The sequence below is a fragment of the Lissotriton helveticus genome, chromosome 2_1 (genome assembly GCF_964261635.1).
Source record: "Lissotriton helveticus chromosome 2_1, aLisHel1.1, whole genome shotgun sequence".
Classification (NCBI taxonomy): domain Eukaryota; kingdom Metazoa; phylum Chordata; class Amphibia; order Caudata; family Salamandridae; genus Lissotriton; species Lissotriton helveticus.
This window is the reverse complement of record NC_136059.1, coordinates 1,122,174,211-1,122,193,191: the sequence shown is the minus strand read 5'-3', so window position 1 is coordinate 1,122,193,191 and position 18,981 is coordinate 1,122,174,211. Positions and strand designations below refer to the sequence as shown.

The window sequence follows — 18,981 nt, the reverse complement described above, 5'->3', positions numbered from 1 at the left end:
GATTGACCTTCAGCCTCAAAATGGCTAGCATAATCTTCATCATACACCAGGGATAACCTCGCACTTGATTCCATCATCATTGACACATTGTACCCATTGACACTAACCACATCAGAAGGATGTTCACATTTCACATTTGATACGCTCTTAACATCATTCACAATTTGTAAAAGTACATCATCTTCTTCACAATCAATTTTGTGGACTTTCGCTTTAGTAAGCAAGGACCTACAACGTTTGGCGAAGTGACCTTTCTTCTCACATGATCTGCAATTGATGTGGATTGCTAGGCATACAACATAAAAATTTATTCTTGGTTACATGAGATTGCTTTTGTAAGCCCCATATTGGTCTGGACAGAAGACACCTTCTCTTTGGATTTTTTCAGTTCCTGTGTACAATGTAGGGAATGTTCTACTTGTTTGGCAATAATTTTACTTCTGTGAGACTAGGGTCATTCTTAACCCACAATTCCTCCCACACTGTCACTCTACATCCTACACTACAGCATGAACTGGTCTTGTATTCTCTCTTCAGTATTGTCATCCAAAGTTACACAACCCTGCCAGCTTCCTCAGTTCGGTAACAAAATTCTCAACTGATTCACCTTCATCCTGTTTCCTTTTCTCAAATAATATTGCTTTAAATGCATGTCAAGTTTCTTATAGCAGTTTCAAAATCAGTTAACGTATCTCCATCACCCTCTGCAATTAGATCTGGTAAATTCTCATAGACCTCTTGCCCCTAAGCAGTGGACAAGCATGGGTGTTTATTTCTCTGATAAATTTGGTCCACACGCTTTAAGATAATTAACAAATACTTTCTTCCATTTGAACAATAGAAGAGACGGGTCACCAGGGGTTGATAGAAAGCATAGTGGGGGAGGTATGTGTTGCATATTGAACAAGTATATAATGGAATTCAGATACAGTAATAAGAAGTAAAATGTTAACATCTCTATAGGGCACAGACATAAGCTACAATTTATGGTTGCTCCAATGCTTGAAAAAGTACCCGAAATCCCCTTGCAAAGAAATTATGGGGTTAAATGATACCTTTAAAAGTTATTATTACAGTTGTTATTTGTTTTTGTTGTTCTTTATAAATAGTAGTTTGCAAATACAAATCCCCCTGAAATCAAAAGGTTATTAAAATAGCACAAAATGCTTGTCAATTTATAGTGTCTATTGAAAACCAGGAAGTGAGAAGAATATCTTTGCCCCCGGGACAAGTCGAATAAGCAGCATCAGTCACCAGAGATCCACCGATCCACCTCCGTCTCAAGTTACTTTCCGCTTCGAAGTTGGAGTGCCTGATGAGCGTGGCATGTAATAATTGTCGGCAGTTATGAGATGATACCGTATCTTCCAGCAGAGTGCGGCTGCGGGAAAGGGCCTCTTTTGGACATGGTTAGCCCCAGTTTTTGCCTGGAAAAAGATGTAATTTCGACAGGAAGTGCACAGGGTTCCTGTCAACCTGGTCCCCTGTGCCAGAAGCTCTTTCCCTATCCGTACCTTTTGTTTCCCAATTGGGAATTCCCTTGTAAATGGTACCCCTGGTACCTAGGGCATTGGCTCTGAAGAGGTCCCCCAAGGGTAGCAGCACGAATTGTGCCACCCATGGATTCCCTCACTAAGGCCATCTACACTGCCTTTGCAGCCAGCATGCCTTGGTGCAGACAAAACAGAAGAGTGAACATGGCACACATCCATGTGTGAAAAAGAGGCCTAGTCCCAAGACGGTAACTAGGACTACAACACGCACTACATATTGTAAAGTATAAACGTTAAACCAAAACAGTTTTAATCATTCTTCAGTTCAATTTCAAACAATAAACATTCTGCATCAAATATATACTTATTCTCAAATGACATAAAAAATAAACCACATCATAACAAATCGGTAGTACAACAGACTTTTCTGTATGGCGATTAAAGAACCCAATGCATTTCGGGACATTATTAGTCCCTTCATCAGGTGTATTCTGTGGAAAAACATGGAAAACAATTCAAATGTTGCACGTTGCGATCGGTCGAATGTTTGTTAGTAGAACATTCTTAAAGTTTTACAATGGTGACTTGCATCCTCCACCAAAGTGCTTTGTGAGGGAGTTTGGAAAACAACACTTACTGTCCTCGCACAGACAGGCACTACTGAATGTCTAAAAGCGACGAAAAGGAAAAAGAGAAATGAAGGTAATTTTAAGTAAATCGTGCTAATATATTTGATACAAATGTATGTATGGAGCACGAATGGCATTAAAACACATACTTGCTCTATGGATACTGGCGGCTATTTAAGCATAACCAGTTGAAACTGACGAAGGTGTGTAACTCCTGTAAATGAGAAACAACTAATAACAACCAATGACTCAATGTCCTCCAACATAATGACCATTACGAAGCAATGATGAAGTATTAAAGCTCACCTGATGGTGAGCGTGGGGTCACGTAAGATATCCTCTATGTGAAAAATCACGCAGGCACTGTAACATCAACAAACCATAAAATAAACTCCCTAAACAGATTTGTTAAAAAACATCTTTACCAACTGCTTACGATCGTACCAATATCTATATCCAGACCACTGACCTTGTCAATAACTGCCTCCGTAGTGGTTTAAAAAAAATAAATCACGTATGCGGTCTCTCAATTCAAGTTCTCCGACTTGCAAGCCTACAACATTGTTCACACATCCATGTGTACCATACCCACAGACACTGCATAATATATAGGTAAGACACCCCTTTAGCAGGCCTTAGAGTCCTAAGCCAGGGTGCACTATATCCCCTGTGAGGATACATCTGCATGAGTAACGGGAGGCCCAACAACATCTCCTGAACTAGCTATTTGATGGGGAACATCTCTTTGTCCCTCAAGTGGATGAGATGTTAGGGAAAATCAAGAGGGACTCTAAGATCATGAAATCCATGGGTGCCCTGTAGTCTGCTGTACCCACAGGCACTTTTTACAAACAACATTTCAGGGTAAGGAGCAAGACCACATCCCCCATCCAGGAGAAATCCTAACAGCAACAGGCTTTTCTGAGAGACTTCCAGCTGCAGATTCCTCACCTTGTGAATTTTCCCAGGAGCCACACTGGATCTGGAAACTTTTGCTAACATTACTCTCACGCATTAGCAAGTGGCATTATGCTTCTCCATGTTGGAACCATCCCGCCTCAAATGTGATGCTGTGGGGCCAATATATGCAGCATCTCCACATGTCGGCATCCATTCCTTTCTTTGCATGCCTTCCAACGCTGATCTGGAGCTTCGAGCCTTGTCATTCTGGCAAATTTGCTTCCCTCTAAAATGTGTCAGTATGCCGTATGGATTCCCCTAAAACAACTGATTTTAAGCCATGTCGTAACTGTCATTGTCAAATACCAGTGTTGTGTCTCTGGTGCCTCAACTCTAAACATGACTTGGCCTCATGAAACGGCAGCGACAAAATAAACTGTAAGGCTACTTGCAATCTCAAAGCTTAACTCACCATCACTGAACTTCTCAGTTCGAAATCGAAGTGTCATATGCCCCAGTTAGGCCCAGAGGGAATCACTGCCATTTTTAAATGTACACTGGTTTCTTCCTAAAGTTGCCTTTACTCATACTATGACTTTTCCACACATTTGCAACTGTAACAGTGAGGAGTAGTTTCTAGGAAACTATACTTGCTTACAAACCAACTTTGCAACAACACTATCATGATTCCTTGACACATCATGTACAAGGTTAATACATACATTGTGCAAATGCAATTATTTATTTCGAACATATGGTGACAGAGCTATCTATAACACATAAACAATGGCAGCCTGACCATGATCTCGGGCCAAGGCAAGGATGCCTTTTGTTATAAATAAACATTAATTTCCGGGTGTTGGCACGGGAGCACTTTGCTCTCATTGGCAAGGTCTCTGCATGCTGAATCTTCCCAGCAGCCTGCTGATAGCTCTCTGAGGAGGATCCAGCTCGTGACCAAAACGTGAACCTACATCCTTTCCCTTCAGGTAAGGAGGTTGGATCATCTAGTATGGAGATACTTGGCAGAACACACACATAGATACACATACTCTAGACTCTTAGATTAGGGGACACATAGTAGGAGTATGCCACATTTCTATATTATTTTCTATGCTTCCATTGTTTGAGCATGATGGCAGAACTTTTCATTCTGTTCACTGTCCTAATACATCTAGTAACTTTAATTTGCTTCTGTCTATTGATCATTGCAGCACATGTATCTTAAACAAGAATCACGGTTTAATAAATATTGAAAATGTCTCACTGTGTATTCCTTGTATATTTCTCTCTGAGATTAAAAAGAGCACGAGTGACTGAGCAAAAGGGTTCTAGATCTGTTACCATGATTCCTGGGGGATCAGGGTTGTCATGTTCAGTGGTTGCAAGAATCATTTGCTACCTACCTAGAGCTAGGGGGGCTTATGATGGCACAATGAGCTGGCTGGTCTTTAGGCAGGGCCACTGTGCGCAAGTGACGATTTTAGCATAATTATAGATTTGCAACATTTGCCACATAATCCATCATCTGGCGCATAATCTGCAGATTGGAAAAAAAATGTTCTAGCTGAGATGGCTCAAATGTTATTAAAATGCAGCGACACACAATTCCATGCAGTTGAAAGCCTTTTGCAAAGGTTGACTGGTCACCTTTCTGTAGTTTATTGCTGTGTTTGCGTATTAAACTAGTACTAGTGAGTTGGAACCAATGCACAGTCCGTGTTCACAAGTTTAAAAATGACAAAATAATGTAGTAATACTATCCCAAAATGCACTGCATAATGCAGCATAATTTGTCTTTTTTTACTGCATAATTTACCCAACCCTGCTACATAATTTGGACCTCCCCTGATGAATAATTCAAGTGGCCCTGTCTATAAAACAACCTATCCTGATGGGAGTGCATGGAATCAGTCTGGCACCATCCCAAAGGTTATGCTATCCACAAGCGTGCAGTTCCTACTGTAGGGTGGAAACTACACAACAGATTAATCTGTCCCATTTGAGACGGACATCAAGGGCACGGACGACTGTCATCATTGAGCTCAAAAGATTCAGGTACGTCGAAAAAGGCCAAGAAACATAACTAGTTTAGACATGGATTTCTATTGTCTCGCCACTCGCACTACTTGAAGCGGAGCGACACCGTAGGCTGCTGAATCGGTCCTCCATGTCGGAGTCAAATGCTTTGTTGGTCCTGATGGGCCCCAAAATCTGACATATCTCACTCACTATGATGATGGGAACAATAAAGATGACCAAGACCAATATGACAAGGGCAATATATTTGATTACCTTCAGAAACCAGTGGTCTTGATACATTCCTGGAAATTGGCCCAACCCAGGCTGTGGCAACAGAAGAATCTGCCTCCTTCGCCGCGGTGATCAGAAGGGCAGAGGAGGCTTTCGACCTTACTTTACCTAGGTCTTAGAAAAGTTTAAAGACATCAAGGTCACTGGTTGCTCTCTAGGCTTAGTCCATCCTGCTTTGCAGTCCCCCAGGAACTTTGCCTCTTTTGAGGCTTTGGCAGGAGATACTAGCAGAGGCAACACCGATACATACCTCAGCAGCAACAGGCCTCTCAGTCCTTTCATGGAATAAGCTGAGGAACAGGCCGATGGCATCCAGGCCCCCACGGGCAAAGTGCTACCCAGACTCCCAGTCACCCACCCCTGCAGTCACTGCAAAACCACTTTAATCTGCCTTCACTGAATCATGATCTCCTTATTGGAGCCTGCATAACCTTTCACTACACTGATGGAGGAGCATAATTTTTTTTTTTACTAATGATTGCTTCAGATTGTGCTGCTGGACTGCTTCCTACCTATCCTGTCCCATCCCTCGGATATTCCTGGAACACCGCACCACCTTCAGGAGGAGAACTTATCCCTACTCCTTAGAGAAGTTAAGACACTCTTAGCAAAGGGAGCTATAGAGAGGCTGCCAATACCAGAGATCAGAAATGGCTGTTACTCCTGTTATTTATTGGTGCTTACTATGGATGGAGATTGTTGGCCTCTGAACTTCTTACTCTAGAAGGACAAGTTCAAAATGCTCACACTGACCCAAGTTCTGTCTGCTCTGAGTCGTAGAGACTGGATGGCGGCTTTGGATTTGTAGGACGCCTATTTTCACTTTCCTGTCCTACAATCCCACAGGCGCAACCCGCGGTTTCAGGTACGCCAAGAGCACTTTCAAATCTCGGTGCTCCCCTCGGGCGTTCATGAAGGTGATGGTGGAGGTTGCAGATCATCTGCTGAGGTTGGAAATGTCATTCTTTCCACACTTCAACAACTGACTTCTGAAGGCAGGCTCACCTCAAGCACTTGTAAAGCCACCTCCTGACGACGGCCGAACTGTTTACATTTTTGGGATTTTCCATCAACGTGGCTAACTTGCCTGACCTTTACAATGGCTCCTCTACATTGGAGCTGTCCTGGATACTGTGTTCTTCAGAGCCTTTCCTCCCCTTCAATCAGTCTGGGATATTATTTTTTTTATTTTTTTTTTTAAAACCTTTATTGTGAAATGGCAGAAGAACAAATACGGGCCCACAACCACCCGGCCGGCCACGATACCATTCGAAGCAATATCGCAAGCAATGCGGCGACTCAGTAGCACATCTACACAAAGTGACAATCAATTAGGGTTACACTGGATACCATCGTGTTACTGAGAGACAGGAGCAATGAAGGTTAATTTTAAAGACTTTTTCCCTAATATAAAACGTTTTAAAATATAGCACACAAAGATAAGCAGAGTCCGTGCAATCCTCTTACAACATGAGTTGGCAACATCGTTGAGTGAATATCTGCAAATAGTGAAGTCCCCCCACTCAGCATGGTGGCACAAGGATATATGCAACAGGAATATCAAACAACTGGTATATATCATGTCTATCGTTACCCACCCCGTATCAAACCCACCCGCGGACCCAAGTTGGAAACAAGAAAAGAAAAGAGTTGAGACGAAAGGAGAAAAATAAGGCCCATAGAAACGAAAACGGAAAAAATAAAAATCCCCACCTCCTACCCCCCACCCTACACGCATGCAGGGGCTACGGCCTACCCCCCCCAGCAGTGTGCCTGTCGCCCAATAAAGAACCCGAAATATAGAAACGAAAGAAAGAAAGAAAAGAAAAAGGAAACCACATAAGACCGGAGGAGGGCATAATCAAATTCTCCCGGACTCCTCCGCCACACATTTGAATTCTACCCCATATATAAAAACAACAGCAAAATGAATCAAGCACAGGATGGAATGGGGAGAATCATCACATATCACAGCAGTACGTGTTGTGGAAACGCTCCAGACCGCGTCCCCACCGGCCGATCAATCACAAATTGTAAAAAAGGAATCCCTTAGCCCTGGCCAGTCCGTGGGCGTCTCCCTAAGCATGGCGCCAAAAGAAGACCCGCCCCAGAGAGAACAAAGGAACAAAATGGCCACATTCGGTAAAGGAGATGTGCACCAAAACAAAATGGACATCGCCAGTCACAAACAGTTCCATTGGCCCAAAGAAGGGGCATCTCCAGGTTCGCCCGATGAAATGCAGTACATTGTAGGGATAGCCAAGCCAGCGAGACAAAGGCAACAAGGGGAACAGGTAGCTGTATTAGCGGCGTCAGAAACAAAAGTAGCGAGATCAAGGGTGAGGGCGCAGGCTTCGGTAGAGAGGGAAACATTGTAGCGCCGCTTAGGTAGGCGGACTGCAGTCCGCAAGCACCAACACAGCTGAAGGACCGATCCTCTCCGCACTCGTGTGGCAGCACCGTAGCGCGGTCAGAAATCAGCGGAGGCAGGTCAGCACATCGTTGAGAGCAGGGTAGTGGCGCATTGCCCAGAGCTAGTGTAACATCATCAAGCTTCCCACTCAGCACTCGGGAGCACTCCCTCCATTCAGTTCGCAAATCGGCAAGAGCGGCAAGAACTGAGCCATAAGTTAACACAGGCTGCAGATCCAACAAGTCTGTGATACGAAATGTGACACACGGTCCCACACACCGCTCACCTCCATGCAGGGCGACACAGTCAGGAGTCGATGAGACACTCACCCCCACAGTCAAGGAGCCAGCTGCCATTGCCACCCCGTCAGGGGATGCACAGGAATGTGGGGGCGAAACCGACACCGAGAGGCTGGAGTCAAAGCCGCCGATCTTGTCCGGACACGCTAACACTGTTCAACCCACAGCGAGTGTCATCTCCTTTGCGGCTCAAGGCGGGGGAATACACGGGGGTGATCCACGATGGCCAGGCAAGCGCCAAAATGGGGTCAGCGCAGCACAGCTCACCTTCAGCGTTCCACAAGGAGAAAGGAACAGAATGAGCTCCCACTCGGCCGATGTGCACAGGTCGCATAAGGGTCCGTCTTTTTCCCTCACAGCAGGCAGCGCGTCTCACAGTGCCAGCTCCGCTCCAGCTCGACCGTCCGTCGTCGCCCCAGCAGCCTCCGGCGGCATACGGTAACACAGGTCCCGGTTCCAGGGCTACAAAGGCCGACAAACAGTCTCATCGATATCTCCGGTTACAAAGCAGGCAGGAACATCGGAGGAACGCGAACCACACCAGCGCACTGTCACAGTCCTCCCGCCGCAGCGCTATCACAGGATGGGGGTCAGGATATCGTCGCGGGAGACAAAGGCTTGCGGAGCCGGGAGCCTACACGTCCGTCTCAGTCGCCATCTTAGCTCCTCCCCCAGTCTGGGATATTCGATCCAGATATTTCAACCCTCTTCCTGGGTCTCGTGAGAGTGGCTCTAAGGCTTCTGGGCCTCTTGGCCTCTGCATCCTGCTTGTGGAACATGCCAGGTTTCACATGCAAGCTCTTCAGTGGGATTTGAAATCACAGTGGGCTCAGCACCGAGGGGACTTGAAAGAGTTCATTCCAGTGCAGAAGGAGACTGTGAAAGACCTGCAGTGGTGGCTGCTCAACCACAATTGGAAGACCCCTCTCCCTTCCCCACCTAGAGCTAACTGTCATGACTGATGCATCCTTGCTGGGTTGGAGAGGTCATCTCGGAGAGGTGGATTTCAGAGGCCTCTGGTCACCAGAGAAGACTTGCCTCTACATCAATTTGTTGGAATCGCGAGCTATTCACTTGGTACTAAAGTCATTCTTCCTAACCATCAAAGGCGGAACAGGTACAGGTTTTTACGGAGAACACAACCACCATGCGGCTCTGCAACAAACAGGGCAGTGTGGGGCTGTGGGTCCTGTGCTAAGAGGCACTCTCAAAGTGATTGCACGATCAGGCATCTCTAGTCGCCCAGCACCTGGCAGGATCTTTAAACCCCAGGGCGGACAAACTCCGCCGACATTGCCTAGTGGATGAAGAGTGGCATTTTTTCCTGGAGATGGCACAGGGCATCTTCCAGCAATAGGGAAAACTCTTCCTCGACTCTTTTGCGTCTGTGGGGAATATGCAGTGTCCAGGCTTTTTTGTGTTGGCATTTCCAAGGTAGCTCTTCCTTGGAAACGCCTTCCACCTACTTTGGGAGTCAGAACTCCAGTTCGCCTTTCCCCCCTGTGCCTCTCCTGCCAAGAATTCTGAAAAAGATCAAGAAATACCAGGCCAAAGTCATCCTAGTGGCTTCGGGTAGGGTGAGGAGAGTGTGGTACCCAGAACTTCTGGCTATGGTAACGTCCGCTGATCCGGCTGCCCCTTCGAGAGCACCTCCTGTCACAGTAGCAAGGCAGAGGAGTTCTCCACCTGAGCCTGCACAATCTACACCTCTATGTGTGGAAATTAAATGGCAACAGTTGATGGCTTTCGACCTACCAACCAAAGTATTATCTTGACCGCCAGGTGTCCATCCACCAAGACTGTATATGCTGTACTGTGGCACTTAAGAAACAACAGTAGAAGCTCTTAGGTCTTTTTAACACAGGTTTATTAATTTTAAGGGTATAGAGGTGCAGTTCTCTTAATCCTTCCTCTGTATCTGGGGTCGTCGAGGGTTGGTCCTTCCTGGTATCCACATTCAGGGCGTTCCTCAAGGAAAAGAAGAGAGGACTCTGTGAGCAGTTTGTCCCTTTTTAAGACTAGTGAGGGGATTAGGAGTGGAGAGAGGTTTATAAATCACCCGGTTGTCCGTCACCAGTGTCGCGCTACATGCAAGTGTTTTACGCCGCCAGTCTATACCAATAAGCAGACTTTTCACGGGTAGCTGCACACTCTCTACGCTGCGGAACTCTTAACCCCCTCTCTTCTCAATCCGAGACGTGCTACCATCTCCGGAACCCCTCTGGAATACGCCTCTAAAACGAGCACGTACCTCAGAGAGCCATGCTTCCACAGGAATGTGGCGAGACAGCTCAAAATGCCGGATGTGGTTCGGCTCCCTCCTTGGCTCTGCTGCTGGAGACTTCGGTCCAAGGTCCGTCTGCTGCCGGGCTTCTGTCCTGGACATGGGGTTGCCTTCGGTCTTCGGGTCACTCTCAGGGCTTCTGTGGGCGTCGGTGTCGGTGTCCGAGTCCTTTCCTAGGCTTGCCTCATTGCCGTCTTCTCTGTGGGGAAAGCCGCCTATCAAGTCAGCCGCGGCATCAGCAAGGCTCCTGTGACCAGGTCACGTGGGTCGGTGGGGAATCAAGGAAATCCATTTGCTTAAAGGCGCTGTCGTGGTCTTGAATGCTAAAATCCGGTGGGGACTGGAAACAGAGGAGAGGAGAGACGTAAGGGGGGAATACATTCTCATCGTCCTCCTCCAGCACGACATGTCCAGGTATGTCGTGACACGTACCCTAGGGCAAGTTTGCAGTGTTGTGTTCCTCCTGTAACATCCAATACTTAAATGCAAAATTGTCTTATGTTCTCTTGTTTTTTCTTTCTTCAGCAGCAACGACTTGCTGTGGCACTGTTGGTCTTCATACATTTGTCGGATCACCCATCTTTCTTCAAGGGGCTGATTCATATGTACCCAACAGCACCATTTGTCATGCCACAGTGGGTCCTTAATTTTGTCCTCATGTATGTGATATGCACACCTTTCAAACTAGAGCACAGATATCTTCTCCACCTGCTCACCATCAAGATAGCATTGCTCATCAACATATCATCTGCAAGACGAGTCTGCAAACTGCAGGCGCTGTCTGTGGTAAAGCCATACACCTCATATTTCCCAGACAAGATGGTCTTTGATTTCCAGGGCCTTAAGGTCTCCTGGGGCCTTTACCAAGTGTTTGGCGATAGGGACCGGTCATCTAAACAGTACAGGCATCCACTTCTATCCATGTCTCAACAACTGGCTGATTAAGAGCAGCAGTAGACAACAATGCCTACCACACACTGACATCTCAAACCCTGCTCCACAGCCTAGGGTGCTCGGTAAATGTAAAATAGTCACACCTCCAACCCCAAAAGATTTATCCCTTCCTGGGCTCAATGTCAAACGCTGTCACAGTAAAACCTCATCCCAACCAGTAGAGGATGTTAACATTTTAACTGCTGCTGCCCCCTTTTCAGTCAATTCATCCCTTGGCTGTAGGAACTGTAATGACATTCTTGGGTAGGATTGTATCCCGCATAACAATTGTGCTGCACTCCAGACTGCACACGCGCCCACTCCACTAGTGCCTCATTAGACAATGGCCTCAAGCGGAGGGTTCCTGGGCACATCGAGTATCCATAAAGGCATCTCAGCATTCTCTGCAATGGTAAAACAGCAACAGCCTGACCTTTTCTAGACACTCTACTGCAGGTGAAAATTAATGTGACACATTGCTCATTGGGTGGTGTGCGCATCTTGGCAACATGAGCATTCAAGGCACCTGCCCCCAACCCCATTCATCAGGGACAACACATCAACTAAAAGAGCAGATGACCATTCACCTAACCATGAAAGCTTTCTTCTTGCTTGCCCATTGTAAATTGATCCTTGTAAGGACAAACATCATGACATCATGTACTACATACAGAAATAGTGGGGTACCCACTCACCTAGCTGTCTGCACTAGCACAAGATCTGACACTGGGTAATCCACCACCAGATGCATCTCCTGGCAGAACACCTTTCAGGTGTGGACAACGACTTTGTGGACTTGATAAGCAGGACTCATCAACAAGTCTACAATTGGGAAATCGACCCGCAAGTTCTCTACAGGTAAGTCAAGCAGTAGGGAACACCATCTCTCAACTTCTTTGCCACATCTCAAAACGCAGAATACCCAAGATTCACATCCAGGTACCCACAATCCTTGGGCAACACACTATATGAAATGGGCGTGGACCTATACTTTTCGTCCTCTCCCACTCATTCACTATTCAGTGAGGAAGATGAGGCAGGTGTGTATGCCCTCATCCTTTTGTACCCAGCTTGAGCCAGATAGCCCTGGTCCTCAATACACCTGGAGATGTGCATCTGCCCCCGGAATGAGCTGCCAGTCAGACCAAACCTCTTCATACAGCAACAAGGCCAAATCAGACACCCAGATCCCAAGCAGCTGAACATAGCGAATTTGGCAACTGGGGTCTTTGAGTTTGCTTACCTGAAACTCCATAAGGAGTGATGCCAATATTGTATGTGGCACGTTGGCCCCCTACATGCATGCTATGCAGCCAAATCGAAGAGATTTGTCCATTACTGCATTTCAGAGCAATAAGTCCCCTTCAAACTCAAGGTTAAAGATACCTCTGTTACTATTTACACCTTTAGAAGGCAAGTCTTGCATATACCTCTATGTCCCTCCACTTAGCTCCCATAACCACATACATGCAGAGCAGGGACCAGACATCTTTCTTCAAGATTCTGGTATCAGGGTTTTGGGGCGTAACATTCCTCTATAGGGTTATAGACTGTACCACTGCCCTGAGTGCCCTCTGTGCTGTTGTCTGGATCCTTAATGCTGATTTTTGTTGTCGTAGGGAAACTGGGATCATGAGTGTGCCCCATGACATAAGCCTGTCTCACGGATTGCGGTCTTTTTAGAGCAGGAGGGGTGCCCAAAGCACTACCCTCATAGTGATGGAGGGCTATTGCCTTCACCAGGAGTTCAGCAGTAAAACCGAGGTGGTGGCAGAATACGGTGTGGTGTTTAGGAAAAGGAGTGAACAGGTCCTTTTTAACCTTTAACTGGGGTGAGGCCTACCAGCTCACTCAACCTTTTTAAATTTCTGCTGTTGTGTGCTTAACTCACCCTTGGCATACATCAGTTAGATGTAAAGTGCTGCGCAGCACAAGAGTGGAGACTGCCCTGGAGGTATGTGTGCTGGAGAAGGATAGAGTACAGGGATAGAGCATTACTGTGCAGTCATGCATGGTGAGTGCGTGTCTAGCGGAGTATATATATCCTGGAGAGGAATACATTACATGAGAGATGATGCGCTGGTCAGTGTGTGTGCAATTAAAGCGTGTGCTGGGTGTAGCTGCGCTTGCTAAAAGTACAATACATGAAGGGTGAAGTGTGCATTGCGCACATGATGAATGTGTGTGCAAGCAGTGTGTGTGTTTGCAAGTAGCACACCATGGTACAATACAGAAAGGCTACAGTACTGAGCAGTATGCACAGAGTGAATGTGTGTACTGCATGTGTGTGTGCCTGGGGTGGAGCAATACATGAAGTTAACAGTAATGGACAGTGTGTATGTGTGCTGCTTATATACACTGAGTGAGAGTGTGCCTGCAATGGTACATTATATGGAGGGCATTGGGTTCACTTTTGGAAAACCTAGGCCTGCACGGTGATGACATGAGTAGAGGAATCGCCCCCATACAGATTGCTGCATTTCTGTGAGCTAGAGGGGACACAGTGGAGGAGGGGAGTGAGGCTCCCCCTGCACACTTCAGAGGCTGCTCTTTGATTTAGTGAGAGATCATAAGGAAGGAGCCTGGACACATCTCAGGAAGGAGATGGGGCTGATAAGAGAATCGTAAAGAATAGGGCTGGGAGCCCAGGGTTAACCTTTTGATGCATGTATCACTGTGGCTGGCATCCAGGTGTGAACTGTAGTCACTCCCATGGCCTGTGTTGTCAGACTATCGGCTACGGCATACCTCCTGCTGTGACAGACAGCCTTTCAAAAGGAAAAGAGAGAAGGGTATACTTCAAAAGAAGCAGAACCCCAACATGAAAATTCAAAGACCTAGACCCTCAATCACATTGGGTGTGTGGTAAAGGACTATAATAAGGTGAGATTTAAACCCCAAAAACTGTTGTCTGCCAGATGGACTGTGTGAGGAGAAGAGGCTCTGCTAGACTGCCTGTGACCGGGACTGGGGCAAAGGCCTGCTAGTCTCCCTGCTGGGTGAGGGAACATCACCCAGGGAAATAAGACCACTTGCATCCCTCTGGGCGCACACTACACCTAAAAAGAAAGACACCATGGCTTTCCTCGGAGATATCCTATTAGCTGATATCGGCAAAACAGTGCCTTGGTCAGCACTGCACACCTGTACAAAGCAATAACTGTGGGGACATACTTGGTCATCTATAGGCTTTGGTTGGCCAGACTGAGTTAAGGACATTATTTTAAATAGCTTCATCTGCCTGCTAGCCAGCACTGGGAGGAAACAGTTCTACAGTTGATGCAAATCATTTATATCTACAGTCACACATGCTACGTACGTAATATGTTACTTATTCTGTAACCATCAGATTGCAGCATGTAGTACTGTAGATAGACATGCACCCGCCCTACTCTCTGTAAGCTGGCTGGGATGGCATATGTTTTTAATTACACAATATTTAGCAACTTGCCTTGCACAGGGCACATTGTATTAGCCTTACTCTACACTGGATTTTCGTCTTCCACCCACTGAGAGAAAAACAATCCTTTGTGGAATTGGTGCTCCAGCGCGTTGTAGTCTAAGGTAGAAGACCTCTTGGAAGCTTCTTCGAAGAAAAACAGATTGTAATGTCTAAGTTCAACACTAGAAGGCAGACGTATGCAAAGCCTATGAATCTACAGCACTCCACACTACAAACAGATGCTTGAAGGGTAAGTAACATTTATTTTAGCAAAGACCTATGTTATGCCCAAATCAGTATGAAATTTAGGAACAGTGCTGGCAACTTCAGATTGCTGGATACAGCAGGCTTACAGGCTTCGCAAATTTGACAGTTTACCAAATCTCAGAGGTTGTTTAGCTGAAATACGGTCTCCATGTTTCAATCTCTCACATCTTCCTCTTTTCACCCTTCGTTCTTCATACCTCAATCTCCTGCTTAGGTCTCTTTCAGACTAACACAAGCAAGCTCTACTTCTGAACGTCAATGATGTCTTCTGATCATTTTCTTTAGATGAAGTATGGCATAACACTAATTCCAAACCCTATGTATTAACCCTTACTCATAAACATGTAGCTTTTGTGTTGTGGCCATTTTTTCGCAATAAAGCCATAGTCTGCTTAAAACAAGCCCATGTTTGAGAACTGTGATTTTATCTCCCGACCATTAGTGACCTGTGACGTGATTTTGTGTTACACTTGGGTAAAAATTCAATACAAATTTCTGAAACAAAACAATGTTGTATAATTGTTTTACATATTTGTATTTAGATTGTTGCCAATTTTTATTTGATAGCTTTTCTTGTTTTTACCCTTCCAGTTCTATATTGCTTAGTTGCCCTAATAAAATGATATACCATTTATTTCTAGCATAACAACATTTACTGTGATTCACAGACCTGTTTTAATTCATGTATTTATGCACTTTAATTATAATATAATTGTTTTTCATAGGTAACCACTCTGACCCAAGTCACAGAAGTAACTATGTTTCTGGAGGAACTATCTCTAAGTCTAATTTCTAAGCCTAGTTTATGGGGAACTGAGCTCTGCCAAATGTCGCTGCAGCTTTTGTGTCTTTGTGAGATCAGCTTAAACATATCAGGCGACTGTTCATCTTTAATTCGAAGACTAGACAAACATGCTGATGTTCTGAAACAGGTGAGTGTGTAAGATGTATTTTTGAGAGCACATGTTTAGTTCTTTGTGTTGTGACTCTTCCACTTATAAATGTTGACCCAAATGCCTTCTCTGCATCTAGGAACAGTTTTACTCTCTGGCCCAAAACCTTATGTGCCTACTGCAGACTGCAGTGTAGGCGACTAAGCAGCAGTCTTGTCGGCCTTACATGTATGAAGCCAGATCTGTAGGTTGTACCTTGCTAATTCAAATTATTTTATGAGAAATGGCATCAGTCCATTTTTAGTGGTTCTAATGACTTCAAAATCGTGGTGTCTTCCATTGAAGTTGATTAAATCCAATTGGCCCATCTTTCTCACCTTAAGAGCTTGCCTGCTTTGTTACCCACTTCATACAAACACTGCTGGATTTTCATTTAGTGGGTCCCTGTGTTACTATCTGCCAGTGCACAATACATTTCCTTTTAAATTTCTATGTGCCATCTAATGGAACGGCTTGAAAGCAATAAATACTCCTTTTCTGATGAAAGTTCATTTTCAATTTCTTTAGCTATCTGGTGAGCATCCTTCTGATTACCCACTACTCTTGAACTTTCTAACCCTCTCACCACTCTCTCATATGCTTCAGCAGAGTCCGACGTGCCCACATTTTCTGCAAAGTGCAGGTCTGTGATGTCTAGTAGATAATTGACTGTTACCACATCCCTCAATTCCCAGGCAGCATGTAACCAGCCGTTAACCAGTTTCTTTCATCAGTACTCAAACGTGGACAGTAAGAGGGAAGTGTCTGAGTTGCCCCCATCTTGAGGCGTCAGAAAAGAGTCCAATCTAGAGGAAAAAATAATGTGCATTTGAATAGAAGAAACGTGCTTCTCCCGGTGTTGCAAGTTCTTCCAGCCCCAACTCTTCAGTCTTGATGAATAGTTAGGGGCAAGCATGGTAACTGCATGCATTTTGTGGATTCCATCCTTTTTAGGTCTCGCCTACGCATCACGCATGCTCTTCATAGGAGGGCCTTTACCCGTCGCTCTGCTCATTTTCAAGCACACACTCGTGCTTGTGGCGGCATCCACCTGGCGGGAGCGAGCAGCGGCGTGCCACAAGCACGAGTGCAGTGCTTGAAAAGTGAAGACTGCACACCCATGCACCACTCCCAAAAACACCTGCTGCTTGTTAATTAATGTGATACCAAAGGGGATGATGGATGGAGCGTTTTAGCAAATCAAACACTCACCCGAGTCAACTGATATGGGTTTAATCCATCATCAGTCTTTAGCTCACTCCACCACCCCAGTGCAGCCATGGCCATATGCAAATCAGTCTGACCATGTGCCTCATGAGAACAGTCCAGCCCGACCTGCCAAGCCATGTCTTCCCTGGACCGGAAACAAGCATCTTGGGACCGGTTTTGAATTCATAACCCTCATCAGCCAGGCTATCTTGAATCCAGTGGCAAAGTGAGCAAGGGATGCACGTCTGGGCATACCATGCCAACTTAGGGCGAACAAAGAGATACCAAAGGGGATGATGGACGGAGCGTTTGAGCAAATCAAACACTAACCCCCAGTCAACTGATCTGGGTTTAATCCATCATCGTTCTGAGGTTCCGTGAATTCTGAACCCGTTCCATAAAGGTCATGGTTTCGTTATGAATTTGATATTAGCGAACCGTAACTAGTTAGTGCGGCAAGTATGAGTGTTTTCGTCATGTTAGACTGATGGATTCACTACGTATTTAGGGATTTCGTTCTGAACCCTTGGGTTCCATTTTGTGTATGGCAGCCATTTTGTGGTTGCCCTCACATAGGCCGATGACTGTGGCTAAACAAGTCTTTTAAGTACATGTACACCTTAGCTCCAGTTCGTGCTGACTCCTGTTTGACCTGAGTGAACTGACCCTGTTGCCTGAAGCTGACCTTGTTAAACCAGTTCCTGCCCTTTAGCTGATCAGATTTTATTGCACACAAATATGCCTTATCCTTCTCTCACCTGTTTCTGCTCTTTTCTTTATGGTCTATTTATGATTGGGTTGTGGCCTTTTTTATTATGGGTTCGTTTGACCTGTTTAAAGAAGAATGTTGGGTTTGACCGATGATTGATCTTGGCCTGGGCAACTGAAAAGTGGGTTTTACTGTCATGCGATACCTTTGGTGTGAATACATGTGATTGGACAGTCTGTAAATATTAGGTATTTGTCTGGAATGTGATTTTTGGCATAAAAAGGGACGACTTGCTGTGTAAAATTGAGCAGGCTCCTGAGAACTCATACCGTGATGACTTCTAGGACTTCTGTTACTGGCTGCAGCCAATAAATTTGATCTTTGACGCCACCAAGAAGAGTCCCGTGTCTCTGTATTCTAAGGCAGGTGGAACCCGAAGACTTTGGACGTGCCCCTGGCGCCGCTGGGTATTAAATAACCCGGTTCTTCAGTTGGCGCTTCCAACGTGGGGCGACTTCAGCGGTACCGGTCCAAGCCTGAAGATCGTGAGGAGCTTCGTGAGGAAATTCTGGAGGACGGCCACCACTTCATCGACCCAGGCATGTCGAATGTGGACTGAAGGTCTTTTCTTCGAGGCTTCCCGCTTTCCTGACGGCTACGAAGGACTGCTGCCCTGACTGTCGCCCTGTCTTGGACCCATTTGTGATGCTTTGTACGGCGAGACGATAGACGGGTCTTCTGGTGGCGTGACTGATACCTCAGTTAAGTATAAGTGGGTCACTCTCAGTCCTTATTTTTTGGTCCTTTGGTTCTTAGTTTGTTTGGTCCTTAGTTTTGATTTGAAAATTGCAATTTCCAAAGCCGAGGGTCTTGTATATTTACGAGTATCGGTAGAGATAATCTCTTGAAGTTTGAAGCTCGATTAGTGAGCGACGATGCCTAATCGTAGCAAATTTGGTACTTGGTTTGGTTGTGGTTGCAACAAGGATTCCCGATTGAGGATTCATGTCCGATACCTCCGGTTGGAACTCCGACTTATGAGCTCTATTTTAAACACGGTGTGGGCCCCATTACGTTCAATGAAGTATGGGTCCACTACACTAGAAAAGATGGTGTCTTACAATGGCCCCAACATGGTAGCTTTAATACAGAGATTTT

General features: G+C 45.6%; 1 protein-coding gene across 1 annotated transcript in view; it reads left to right on the top strand.

Moving 5' to 3' along the window:
* Nucleotides 1-18,981, top strand: part of FOCAD (focadhesin) — a 1,210,644-nt gene that overhangs the window by 232,942 nt on the left and 958,721 nt on the right. The window contains exon 8 of the mRNA XM_078675948.1: nucleotides 15,699-15,905. Within this exon, the coding sequence (XP_078532074.1) occupies nucleotides 15,699-15,905 (207 nt within the window). The remainder of the gene's footprint in view (nucleotides 1-15,698; nucleotides 15,906-18,981) is intronic.